Source organism: Amblyomma mixtum, chromosome 3 (genome assembly GCF_055824585.1).
Source record: "Amblyomma mixtum isolate Tamu chromosome 3, ASM5582458v1, whole genome shotgun sequence".
Lineage (NCBI taxonomy): Eukaryota > Metazoa > Arthropoda > Arachnida > Ixodida > Ixodidae > Amblyomma > Amblyomma mixtum.
The window spans coordinates 354,703,008-354,715,177 of NC_143014.1; the positions used below are offsets into that span (position 1 = coordinate 354,703,008).

At 47.3% G+C, this 12,170-nt stretch overlaps 1 protein-coding gene across 1 annotated transcript in view; it reads left to right on the top strand.

The window, feature by feature from the left end:
* Nucleotides 1–219: 219 nt before the first annotated feature.
* LOC149356413 (uncharacterized) overlaps nucleotides 220–12,170 on the top strand; it is a 52,110-nt gene continuing 40,159 nt past the window's right edge. Inside the window, exon 1 of the mRNA XM_089576335.1 lies at nucleotides 220–420. Coding sequence (XP_089432461.1) covers nucleotides 220–420 — 201 coding nt within the window. The remainder of the gene's footprint in view (nucleotides 421–12,170) is intronic.

Consider the following 12,170-nt stretch of genomic DNA (forward strand, 5'->3'; position numbering starts at 1 on the left):
TAGAATGTGAATTCAGAACTTTTCCTTCTCCGTATTTTTTGTTTTGTACAAATTCTAGCTCTGCGTCCCAAAATGTTAAAAAGACTCCATTCCCTGTACATGAGTGCGTTTGTATCCGCTATGCACCCTGGCCAATCCCCCGCCGTGGGCATGTGCCATTAAGCCTGAGGACATCATCATCGTCATCATCGTCTTCTGTCTTAGGTCCGAGGCCCAAGGATGTCTGCCCTCGAGCACGGTGGTGGCGGCTATGTTCCGGCGCGTTTCCCTGCGGCCAAACGAACCATAGGCCGAGGCCGAGGTCGTGGCCGGGTGTCAAGCGCAATAGCGCCAGTCCTCGGTGTGACTTCCAGGCACCCGCTCGCCCAGGAGCTGAGGCTGCAGTCAGAGCAGGGTTCTGCGGCTGCGGCAGCACCCCAGGTAAGCCAATCATCAGTCGAAACACTAAGCAAAGAAGGTTGCCGAGCTTTTTGAAGCAGTTTCATGGACAGAAGTTTACAGTCATTTTCTGTACTGCAGCTGTATATAACGGTGCTGAATTGTACAGTTTGTAAAGCAAGGAAGGGACCAATGGATTATTTTACGTTGTCAGCAAATGCGGCAATGAGGCGGAACCCGCGGATTTCGGAAGTTAGGGTCTACTTGGCGTTACCCAGAGGTGTCGGACATCAGCCAGCACCTAGCAAAGAGAACGTCCCCACTTCAGCTGGTTCTGAAACAGCTCCTTGAAAACTTTCAAGTGTGAACAACTAGGTTATCCACACAGGTGTGAGGGCGAGATAAGGAAGTTTGAGCGCATAAAAGGACCGCGACTGGCACAGGGAACAATTGATAGGAGATCAGCGCTCGTATTGTCTTATTGGTTCTGTTAATTTCTTATTCGAGATGCCCCGCCGCAGCGGCTCAGTGGTTACGGCGCTCGGCTAATGAGCCGAAAGACGCGGGTTCGATCCCGGCCGCGGCGGCCGAATTTCGATGAAGCCGAAATTCTAGACGCCCGTGTACTTGCGATGTCAGTGCACGTTAAAGAGCCCCAGGGGGTCGAAATTTCCGAATCCCCTCACAACGACGTCCCTCATTGCCTGAGTTGCTTTGGGACGTTAAACCCCTATAAACCAAACCAATCTTATTCGAGCCGTTTTCCTAATAGATAACAAAACACTAGCTCAGATTTCCCTCCTCCTAAATATCAGGTCAGTGGTAGCGGTCTTTCTGATGCTATGGATGCATCTGGGCGTCTTATGACGATGGTGTTATATATGCTTAGCAAGCCCGGTGCAAAACTGCAAAGTTGTGGTAGTTCCTAGGATGTCTTCATTACCTTTTTACTCTCAGAGGATGAGTAGCCACGACTTCTGATGGAAGCGTCTTGTCTCGAGTTGTTTTTTTGGTTATATGGTCCAAGACTGCTTATGAGAACTCAAGAAGAGCATCGCCTTCGCCTCGAGCGTCAGTGGGCCGGCACTGGCCCCTCTTATGCGTAACCCACGTAGGCGACTAACAGGCTGTGTCGCACAGCAGGACTCACCTAGCATTCTTGAAGGGACATCTCGCTGTTAGTGACCGTGCCTCTGCCTGGAAGTTGTGCAGCCCACAAGGGTAGGTGCAGAGTGAAGTCGTTGCGCTGAACACCGTGGTCGGACCCGCAAATCGCCCCTTGATTATGTGAATATAACACCAGCAAAGTATAAAACATTCAACTAGCCAAGTAGGTTGTTATTCCTTACTTTTACCGCTGGCAACCAAATTGCTATGTAAAACATATGCTATATATCTGTCTTTCGTAAGACAGAATGAAAGCAGGAGTCTCACCATCGAAAAAAAACAAATCAGGAATGAGCCGCAGCATGATAACTAATGAGACAGTGTCCTATATTTTGAAGGGAGATGAGGGCGACGGAGAGCCTGAAGCTATGTGAACAGAAATGTCGGGGATGATTATGTTCGACTGCGAGGCAAATGTGATTGCGTCCTTGGCTCGGCAAGGACATTTGTGGTCGATTCCGATGTACCAACGTAAATGTGCCAAAATTCTTTTCGTCCTGTTTCTCAAAAATGTCATGGCTTCGTTCTCCTGATCTTCTTGCTGTCTTAATGTCACCTGCCATGTGCATACCGTTGTGCCCGGTGACCAACACTACAAGCCATCGCAACCTTTTATGGTAATTCTCCTGGCTGCCTAGGGAATCTAGACGAAACAGATTGCGCAATTTTCCGAATAGGGCCACTGAACCAACCGCGTTCACAGACAGCACAGTGATTCTGCCGCTGGCGTGTTCGCTTTTCAAATCAAATCAAATTTATTTCAACATTGCAACGAACATTGCAATGCTGCGAGTGCAGGCAAAAAGCCCTCAGAAGGCTTGCCGTGACTTACACTCTACTAACAAACACTTGGCTGAAACAGCTGGGGTGATCACCCTATTAGGAATGAGCACGAAAGAATAGAAAAAGTTCGGAGGAACACAAAAGAAACAAAAGAGAAAACGAATGACTTGCAATCTTCTTTCAGAGTGAGGAGATACATTCCCAGTTAACATTAGTTGGCAAACAGTACTTAACATTTGACGCCCGTAATTTGTTCGGCTGCGAGGAACTGCTCAGCGGTCAGTGCTACGAGTGTTGTACACATTGGTTCGCAATGCTAATGAAGCAAGATCTTTGAGGTATTTGTCATTTTTGGATATATAGCAACACGAGTAGTATAGCAACCACGGGTAGTAGAGCAACCAATACTTTCATTCTGTGGCTTTCCAGAGTGCCCTCTCTGAAATTGGCCTTAGCAGTCTCGAGAAACTTATTGGTGGCCGTGCCTTCAACATACTCTGATTTAGCTCGGCAATTCTATTTCCTACATACCAAGGCTTCCCAGTTGCAGAAAGCCAAAGCTCTGTCATTTGTGCAGTCACACCCTTCAGGACACAAAGCATATAATCGGGATGGGGGGTGGGGGAAGCCCCAGACCAAGACCAAAATTCCTAGCTTCGTAACTGGAGATGGCCCCTTCATACTATCAACAGAGCGCTTTCTTGTAACTGCAAGGGACATGGCTGACAGCACAGTGTCGTGGGACCTTTCAACCATGGCACCGCCTTCAAACGTGTACTTTAAGGTACCTAGAACAAAAACACAACAAATCATTAACATCAAAATTCACTTCATGCCACACAGATTAAAGCAGTAGTAAAGAACAAATGAAAATAATTAAAAATGTGAATATAACACCAGCATAAGCGGGAAACGACGCGACGTGATTCTAGAGTTGAGAGACGGAGGGACTGCTTGAGGGCGGTGACACTGGCTTCTCTTGAGTAACATGAAGTGATGAACCGAGCTGCACGATTTTGGATTGATTCCAATTCGATGGTGAGATACGATTGCCATGGGTGCGAGATGGATGATGCATACTCTAATTTTGGCCGCACAAATGTTTCATACGCGAGTTGTTTTATGTTAGGGGATGCAGATTTCAGATTTCTTCTCAGGTAGCCAAGTGTGCGTGAAGTGTCGGAGCAAATAGTTCTAATGTGGGTGACACAAGAAAGTGTTGATGTGAGATGTACACCTAGATATTTATAAGATTTTGCAACGGTTATAGGGACTGATGAAATGCTGTAAGCGTGATTCGTCAAGACGTGTTTGTGAGTGAAGGACAACGATTTGCACTTAGTAACATTAAAAGGCATCTGCCATTTATCGCACCATGATGCAATAACGTCAAGGTCCTATTGCAAAGTGAGGTTATCGATTGGGCTGCTTATTGCATTATAGATGACACAATCATCCGCAAAGAGCAGCAATTTGCATTGAATATTAGAGGGCAGATCTTTGATGTATATTAAGAAGAATAATGGTGATAACCCGGCCCCTTGAGGGACACCAGATGTTACATCTGTTAAGGGTGCCTGGATGTTATTGGCGGATGTGAACTGCGAGCGTCCTTTTAGAAAATGTTCGAGCCAGCATATCAGATTGGCAGGAATTCCCAGGAACGAAAGTTTCGCAACCAGATGATTGTGAGGTACGCGATCAAATGTCTTCGAGAAGTCTGAGAAGGTTGCATCTACTTGGAGGTTATCGTCTATGGCCTTAAGGATGTCTTGGGTGAACTCTGCCAGCTGGGTTTCGCATGACAATGATTTCCTGAAGCCATGCTGATGAAGGTCAAAGAAATTGATTGAATCAAGGTGGGACATTAAGCTTGATCATATAATGTGCTCTAGAAGTTTAGAAGATATGCTAGTAAGGGATATTGGACGATAGTTAGCTGGGCATGCGCAATCGCCTGTTTTGAAAATGGGAACAATATGGGCTATCTTCCAATCGTCAGGATTGATTCCGGTGTCTAAAGATTGGATAAATATTAGGTGTAGCATCTGTCTTGATAATGATAGTGTTTTTAAGTAGTTTGCTGTTTATTTGCTCACATCCTGCAGATGATGAGAGCTTGAATGAACTGATTATTAGGAGATTCCTTCGGGGCTAATTTGAATTTCCGGCATTTCTTTTTGACTATGGGTTTGCAAAACTGTGGGTGTAGAATTGCTGACGGGCAAGAACACAGATGAGAAGTAGTCATTTAAAAGTTTTGCGCATTGATTGGTATCAGCTGGTTCGCCATCAGGTCCTACAAGATCGAACCGATTAGATTTATGTTTAGGGGAGAGGATACGCCTGAATTTGGTGGGATTTGTTCTGAGAATGGATAGCAAGTCAAGAGAGAAAAATCTATCTTTCGCAGCACTCAACTCATTTAAATACTTTGCATTAGCTGTAGCATCTAACCCCAACGCCGTTGTGCTCACTGATTCCCAGAACGCCTGTCGCAATAACGGATTAATTCACGAGTCAGGGTTGTCATTGCTGACTAAGCATCCACCCAACCAGGTCTTAGTCATCTGGTTCCCCGGTCACCTGGAACTACCAAGAGGAAACGAAGCCGCCCACAGGCATGCCCGAGCTCTTCTATACCGGGCGTCTCCCCCTGATGACCATGAAGGGTGCCGCGACCTAATAGGTTTAGCAGTGTATGCTGACAATCTTGTGCCATACAGGACAGCCAGAAAGCAGTACCCAACACCACACAAATCCCTCAACAAGTTAGAAGAGAACACCCTTAGGACACTACAAACCAACACATACCCAACAATAGGCTAAATTACACCAGTGGTACCCTACACTACACTCTCCACAGTGTCCGCATTGTGGAGCGGTAGCTAACCTCTACCATATGGTGTGGGCATGCCAATATAATCCCTTAGTTGACCCCATTCCCAACCCCTCGGAGGAGCAGTGGGAGGCTATTCTGCTCAGCAATGATCCTGACCGTCAGCACTGGCTGGTGGGGAGGGCCAGCGCAGCAGCAGCAGCCAGTGGACTATCGGACTAGGCGGCCCACCCACATGTTCTGAGAACATTGAAGAAATAAAGATGTTTGTAATCAATACTAGCGCAGCCGTGGTATCTTTCCCATGCTTCTCGTTTTTGGCTTAGTTTAGCGGAACGATAAAGCCGTTTTTTCCTACTAAGAAGGTCCTTCATGTTTTTGTTAAACCAAATATTGTTGGAATGCGATTTGACGACAATGGTTGGGATGTACTTATTTTTTACTCGCATCATTGCTGACTTGTAACTTTCCCAGTTTTCGTGAACTGTGTTGGTTAGATAAAAACCTAGGAAGTCGGTGAAAAAGAATGAAACTTCCTTATTTATGGAATCGAAGTTACCTCGCTTATAGTCGGTGATTAATTTTTTCGTAGGCGGTCGCCTATTTGAATGTAATGACGTGCAAATGTGCAGAAACATGTGATCGCTGAGGCCCGGAAGCAGAGTTACACTGTGAATGTTGTCTGAGCAAGATGTCAGTAACAAGTCAAGAGTGTGAGGACCTCTTGTGGGGCGTTTGATGGCTTGATGCAGATTGAAGTCCAGTGTTAAGTCAAGAAATTGTTTCGATTCTTTGGAAGGTGAATGGCTAGATACAGAGAGGGAAGCCCAGTTTATATGTGGATAGTTAAAATAACCGAACAGAAAGATGTTCGAATTCAAATATGTGTTTGTAATCGCCGTTAATGCGTCATGAAGGGAGTCACAGAAGGATGAATCGCTGTCTGGTGGCCTGTAGCAAATGCCCAATATTTCTTTCAGTCCGAAGTTGTGCACGCATATCCAGGTTAGTTCTAGTTTGGTGTCGTGACAGATGAGTGATGATGACAGGGTGTTTCGGATGGCGATAAGCACTCCTCCGCCCCTCCGTCGGCGCCGACCACGACGATAAAGAACGTAGTTCCCGTTTGAAGGGAGGAATTCAGTATCTTTCACGCCTTTCTGTAGCCACGTTTCTGTTAGTAGGACAATGTCAGCACCAGTGTCGTCGATAAGGCGGTGCAGTTTTGTTTCAGGCGGTGCAGTTTTGGTAAAATGCTCCGTATGTTAGTGAAGACGATATTGAGATGCTTGCAACGTGAAGGGTCGGGGCGATTTAGTGGCGTAGCATGTTTTGCGTGGTGTCAATCGGTGCTTTGTGATAGTTTGTCGGAGAGCTGCTCGGCTTGAGCACGACCAGCTGGCTGTTTTGCAGACTCAATTACACCATCAGACACACAATCATACACACCACACACATAGCATTTATGCCCTACATGAAGCTTGTCTACGTTAAGCTTGAATGCGCATTTTTAAGGCCGAATAAATTGTATCAATTTAGAGCGAGCAGATGTGTGGCAAAAGCAAAATCTTCTCTGATGGCGTAACTTGTATCTTTCAGTTTGGGACCGCAGGCTAGGATGGTGTCATTGGTTTTAAAGTGTGCTAATTTAACAATGATAGGACGTTTTTTTTTTTCAGCATTAAATTTTCCTAAACGGTGCGCGCGCTCGATGCTGGTTGGGTCTATCTCGATGTCAAGTTCATTCGAACAGAATGACAAGACTTTTGTGTCACATTCTGCCCAGTATTCATTTTCAGTGTCTTCAAGGCCTAGGAAGAGCAAATAGTTTCGTCGCATTCGATTACTGGTATCAATACCTGCGGCCTTTAAGACTGATTTTCTTGTTTAAGTTCGCCTGTTTCGTTCTGGTTGGTGTGTGTGCTCAAGTTCTGTTGGGATGGTTCCAGTGCAAGCACGCGGTTTGTTAGTGAGGATATTAACTTTTCATGGGTGATTTGGGTAGTACATAGCTGTTTCAGCTCAGTACTGAATACTGCGTGTTGTTCCTCAAGGCGCTGCAGAGCGTCCAGGATAGCTTTATCATCCTTCTTGGTAGGGGCCGCCGCGGTGGCTCAGTGGCTATGGTGCTCGGTTGCTGTCCCGAAAGACGCGGGTTCGATCCCGGCCGTGGCGGTTGAATTTCTTTGGAGGAGAAATTCGAGGCCCGTGTACTGTGCGATGTCAGTGCACGTTAAAGAACCCCAGGTGGTCGTAATTTCCGGAGCCCTCCACTACGGCGTCTCTCATAGCCTTAGTCGCTTTGGGACCTTAAACCCCATAAACCAAACCAAACCAAACCTTCTTGGGAGGGCCTGGGTTAAGTTCTACATCACCTGGGAGCAAATGCACTAATCGCGACAGCATTACAAGCGCCAGCATGTCACAACTAAGACGCATAACTCCACGCCAGTCGACAAAAATTGGGGCACGACACCGCGACAAGGCAGCGGTTGCTACTTCGGTATTCTTTACAAGGGTTTAAGTAACCAACCTGGAACAGGAGGATGGCCGTAAACATAGTGCGGCGAACGGTGTCGGGCCCCAAGTGGCTGCCGCAGCTGCTTGGCTTAAGTAGTGCCCGATCCGGTCTTGTGACTGGTGACGTTGGCGATGCGGTACGTTCCCAGGCGGAGTGCTGTATTCGGGCTGGATTCGAGTTCGCGGCGACTGGAAGGGGTTCTAGCCAAGGCGGGTTCCACTTTTTAGCTCCACTCAGGGTGAAGGCGGTAGTTAAAGGCTGGTAATCCGAGGATGGGCACGCACTGGAAGGCAGCCAGCACGTCAGCATCTGGAACAGGAGGATGGCCGTAAACATGGTGCGGCGAACGGTGTCGGGCCCGGTGTTGTGAGATACTTGCCGTTAAAATCATTATTCCGCAGTGCGCCCCTGTTACGGTGGCAAATATCTACTTCCCCGCAGGAGTCCGTAGTACGGATGGGCTCAATGCGTTACTGCGCAACAACAGAAGAGTAGTTCTAGCTGGGGACTTCAATTCACATCATGTAATTTGGGGTATCAGATCAGACTTTAGCGGGCAATTACTTTGGCCTCGGATGTCAGCAAACGATGTGTGCTGTTAAAATAGTGGCGCCATAACTTACATGAGGGCAAATTCTCGATCAGCTATTGATTTAACGTTAGCTGTTAATGGTATAGCGGTACCTTCGTGGTGTGCAGTTGACTGCGGTTCGTCAAGTGACCACTACCCCATCACTTTCAATATTGCGTGCAGTCCAGTCAGGGCGACTGGTTCGGCACAAAAATTTATAAATACTACACTGTTCAAGAACCTTCTAGGTGAGGCCCTCTCGTCTGTTGCCCCCTCCGATAAATCTGACGAGGGTCCTCAAGTATTAAATTCCCTGTAAGACGCCCCTCGGCGAGCAGTCTTTACAGTCCGGTCAATCATTAAGAATGAGACCCCTTCGAGCTGGTGGATTGACGACTGCGAAAAAGCCTATCGTCAAAGGAAAGCTGCATGGAAGAGTCTAGCGCATAACCAGTGCCCAAAGAACTGGATAAATTACAAATTCGTTGCAGCCTGAATACCTATTTGTCTAACCGAGTCAACCGGAAGTCTTTCTATGGATTCATGGAACGTACCAATGTGCTGCCCTCTTCTCATATTTCTCAGTCCAGCGTTCTTTTGTTTTAAGTGTACGTTAACTTCTACAACATAGGCGCAGTCTACAGGTGTCGCACAAGGCTCCGTTCTTTCACCGTTATTGTTTCACATACTAATGTGTGATATCCCTATTCAAAGTTTATGTGTATGCGTCAAAGTTTATGTGTCTGCGGCTGATATTGCTTTTTTTTGCTTCTGCCAAAGACATTCATATCCTGTAGCAATTACTGCAAGACTATTTAAATGCTTTGGAAGTTTGGCTAGACAGCCTAAAGTTAACTTTAAATGTCAACAAGTGTGCCGTCCTTGTTTTCCCACAGGCAACCCCTCTTTACATCTCTCTGTCGTAACACTCAATCTTGATCCCGTAATTTCATTCAACAAAATACTTGGGTATATTATATGACCCGCATTTAGACTTGCGGCCACACATTAGAAGCATTGCGCTTAAGGGTGAACGTGGCCTTGGCCGGTTGGTGAGGATCAGTAACAAGAAATTCAGTATGCGACGAGACTTTCTACTACTACTTTATAATTCCTATGTACGGCCGGTACTTGAATTCGGCTCCGTTCTCTTTTCTGGGAGCCCAAAGTACAAGCGTGAACCCCTATTTGTTATGGAGCGACGCGCTCTGCGCCTTTGCCTAGGTCTGCCTAAATCAGTAGCCAATGCTGTGTTGCACTTGGAGGCGCGGATACCTGATCTCAATGCCCGGTTTGAGCTTCTCACTTTGCGGACATTTTTAAGGTATTTGGAGCCTGTTCCTGGATTGGCTAACCCTATATTTACAACGAACCCAGCTCTCTTCTTTGGTACTACCTGGCCTTGGTATAAGCTCGCTCAGGTGGTGTTCACTAATTCCTTGCTCTCAAATATTTCTGTATGAATGAGACCTTTAGTACTAGTCAACCACAGTCGGGCTGATTCGCCAGTCTTCTTTGACAACACCCTCCCAAGGAATGCTAAGAACCTGCACGACAATATGTTAAATGGGCTCATAGAGGAGTACCTAGACAATTCTCCTAACCATATTGCCGTTTATACAATGCCTCCCCCAGCAAAATGAAAAGGCAGCTATTGGCATTTACTCAACACCTCTTGATTGGAGCTACTAATTTCGGGCCCCTGACTATACCCCTATTTTTCTACCCGAGTTTCTAGCCATTGAGTTGGCCTTAATAAGGATTCCCTGCAGTATCACTCGGGTTATACTCTCAGACAACCTTTCTGTTTTGACAGCGCTAGAAAACTCCAGGGATAATCCTATGAGCCGTTCCCTTCAATCTTTTATTCCTCCACATGTTAAAAGAGCACGCTTTCACTGGGTCCCTGGGCTCTGTGCCATTGTTTCTAATGAGAGGGACGATTTTTTAGCAATGTCTGCCCTTGATGAACCTATTGTCCATTTCGTCCCAAATACCGTTTACTTGACTCTAGCACGCTTTCGACGATTCCAGCGTCTCCACTCCTTGAGCCATGAGCCTCTCCTTGCTGCAGCGGATTTTCAACACCTGGCATTTCCTCTGAGTGTGCGGATGTGCAGTTCGAGGCAATGTGAGGTGTCCATAACCCTTTTGCGCTGCAGGATACCGCAGCTGAATCTTTATTTATGCCGATGGGGGTTTTCGATATCCAACCTTTGTGAGTCTTATGGCGAAATTGAGTCTAAAGAACATTTTTTCCTCTCCTGCCGGCGGCTCGCTGCTCTCCGTAGAATTTACTTGCAGATTCCTCTCGCTCGGCTCGGACTTCCTCTATCTATTCCGATTCTCCTATCCTTCGAGGCAAGCGCCAAGGGATATGCCCTCAAAAACCAGTGTGCGATTATATTCACGATTGTATAATTTCATCTGGTAGATTCCTCTGTTAGAATGTGAATTCGCAACTTTTCCTTCTTCGTATTTTTTGTTTGGTACATATTCTAGCTCTGCGTCCCAAAACTTTAAAAAGACTCCATTCCCTGTACATGAGTGCCTTTGTATCCGCTATGCACCCTGGCCAATCACCCGCCGAGGGCATGTGCCATTAAGCCTAAGGACATCATCATCATCGTCTTCTCTCTTAGGTCCGAGGCCCAAGGATGTTTGCCCTCGAGCACGGTGGTGGCTGCTATGTTCCGGCGCGTTTCCCTGCGGCCAACCGAACCATAGGCCGAGGCCGAGGTCGTGGCCGGGTGTCAGGCACAATAGCGCCAGTCCTCGTTGTGACATCCCGGGACCTGGTGTGACATCCCGGGACACCCTGCCGTCATACATTTGATGGACATGGAAAAGTGTCCGAAAGGCTTCTCGAACAAGCTACTAGAGAAGTACCCCGCAAATGGCAACTTGAGCCGGAACGGCCGAGACTGAAGCGGTGCCTTCACCACAGTGTGGTCTGCGTCAACCGTTCCTTGTCAGATTTGTGCGTGTGCTGTGGACGGTGCCATTCGTGATGGTGACTCGCGCCTATTTTTTCTTTTAGCCGGCGGCGCACAAGGTTGACGTAGTCGCCCCTCTTCCCCCCCCCCCCCTCTCCCTCTGGTGTTTGAAGGAACCATCACACGTGCACACTTGTTTATATTCACCCCATCCCTCATCCCAAAACTTGTTGTTTGTGGACACATTTTATGACAATAAAATATACCAAGTTGGCAAAAAAAAAAACCGAACCATAGGCCGAGGCCGAAGTCGTGGCCGGGTGTCAGGCGCAATAGCGCCAGTCCTCGGTGTGACATCCCGGGACCCGCTCGGCCAGGAGCTGAGGCTGCAGTCAGAGCAGGGTTCTGCTGCTGCGGCAGCACCCCAGGTAAGCCAATCATCAGTCGAAACACTAAGCAAAGAAGGTTGCCGGGCTTTTTGAAGCAGTTTCATGGACCGAAGTTTACAATCATTTTCTGTACTGCAGCTGTATATAACGGTGCTGAATTGTACAGTTTGTAAAGCAGGGAAAGAACCAATGGATTATTTTACGTTGTCAGCAAATATGGCAATGAGGCCGAACCCGCGGATTTCGGAAGTTAGGCTCTACTTGGCGTTACCCAGAGGTGTCGGACCTCAGCCAGCACCTAGAAAAGAGAACGTCCCCACTTCAGCTGGTTCTGAAACAGCTCCTTGAAAACTTTGAAGTGTTAACAGCTAGGTTATCCACACAGGTGTAAGGGCGAGATAAGGAAGTTTGAGTGCATAAAAGGACCGCCACTGGCACAGGGAACGATTGATAGGAGATCAGCGCTCGTATTGTCTTATTGGTTCTGTTTATTTCTTATTCGACATGCCCCGCCGCAGTGGCTCAGTGGGTACGGCGCTCGGCTAATGAGCCGAAAGACGCGGGTTCGACCCCGGCCACGGCAGCC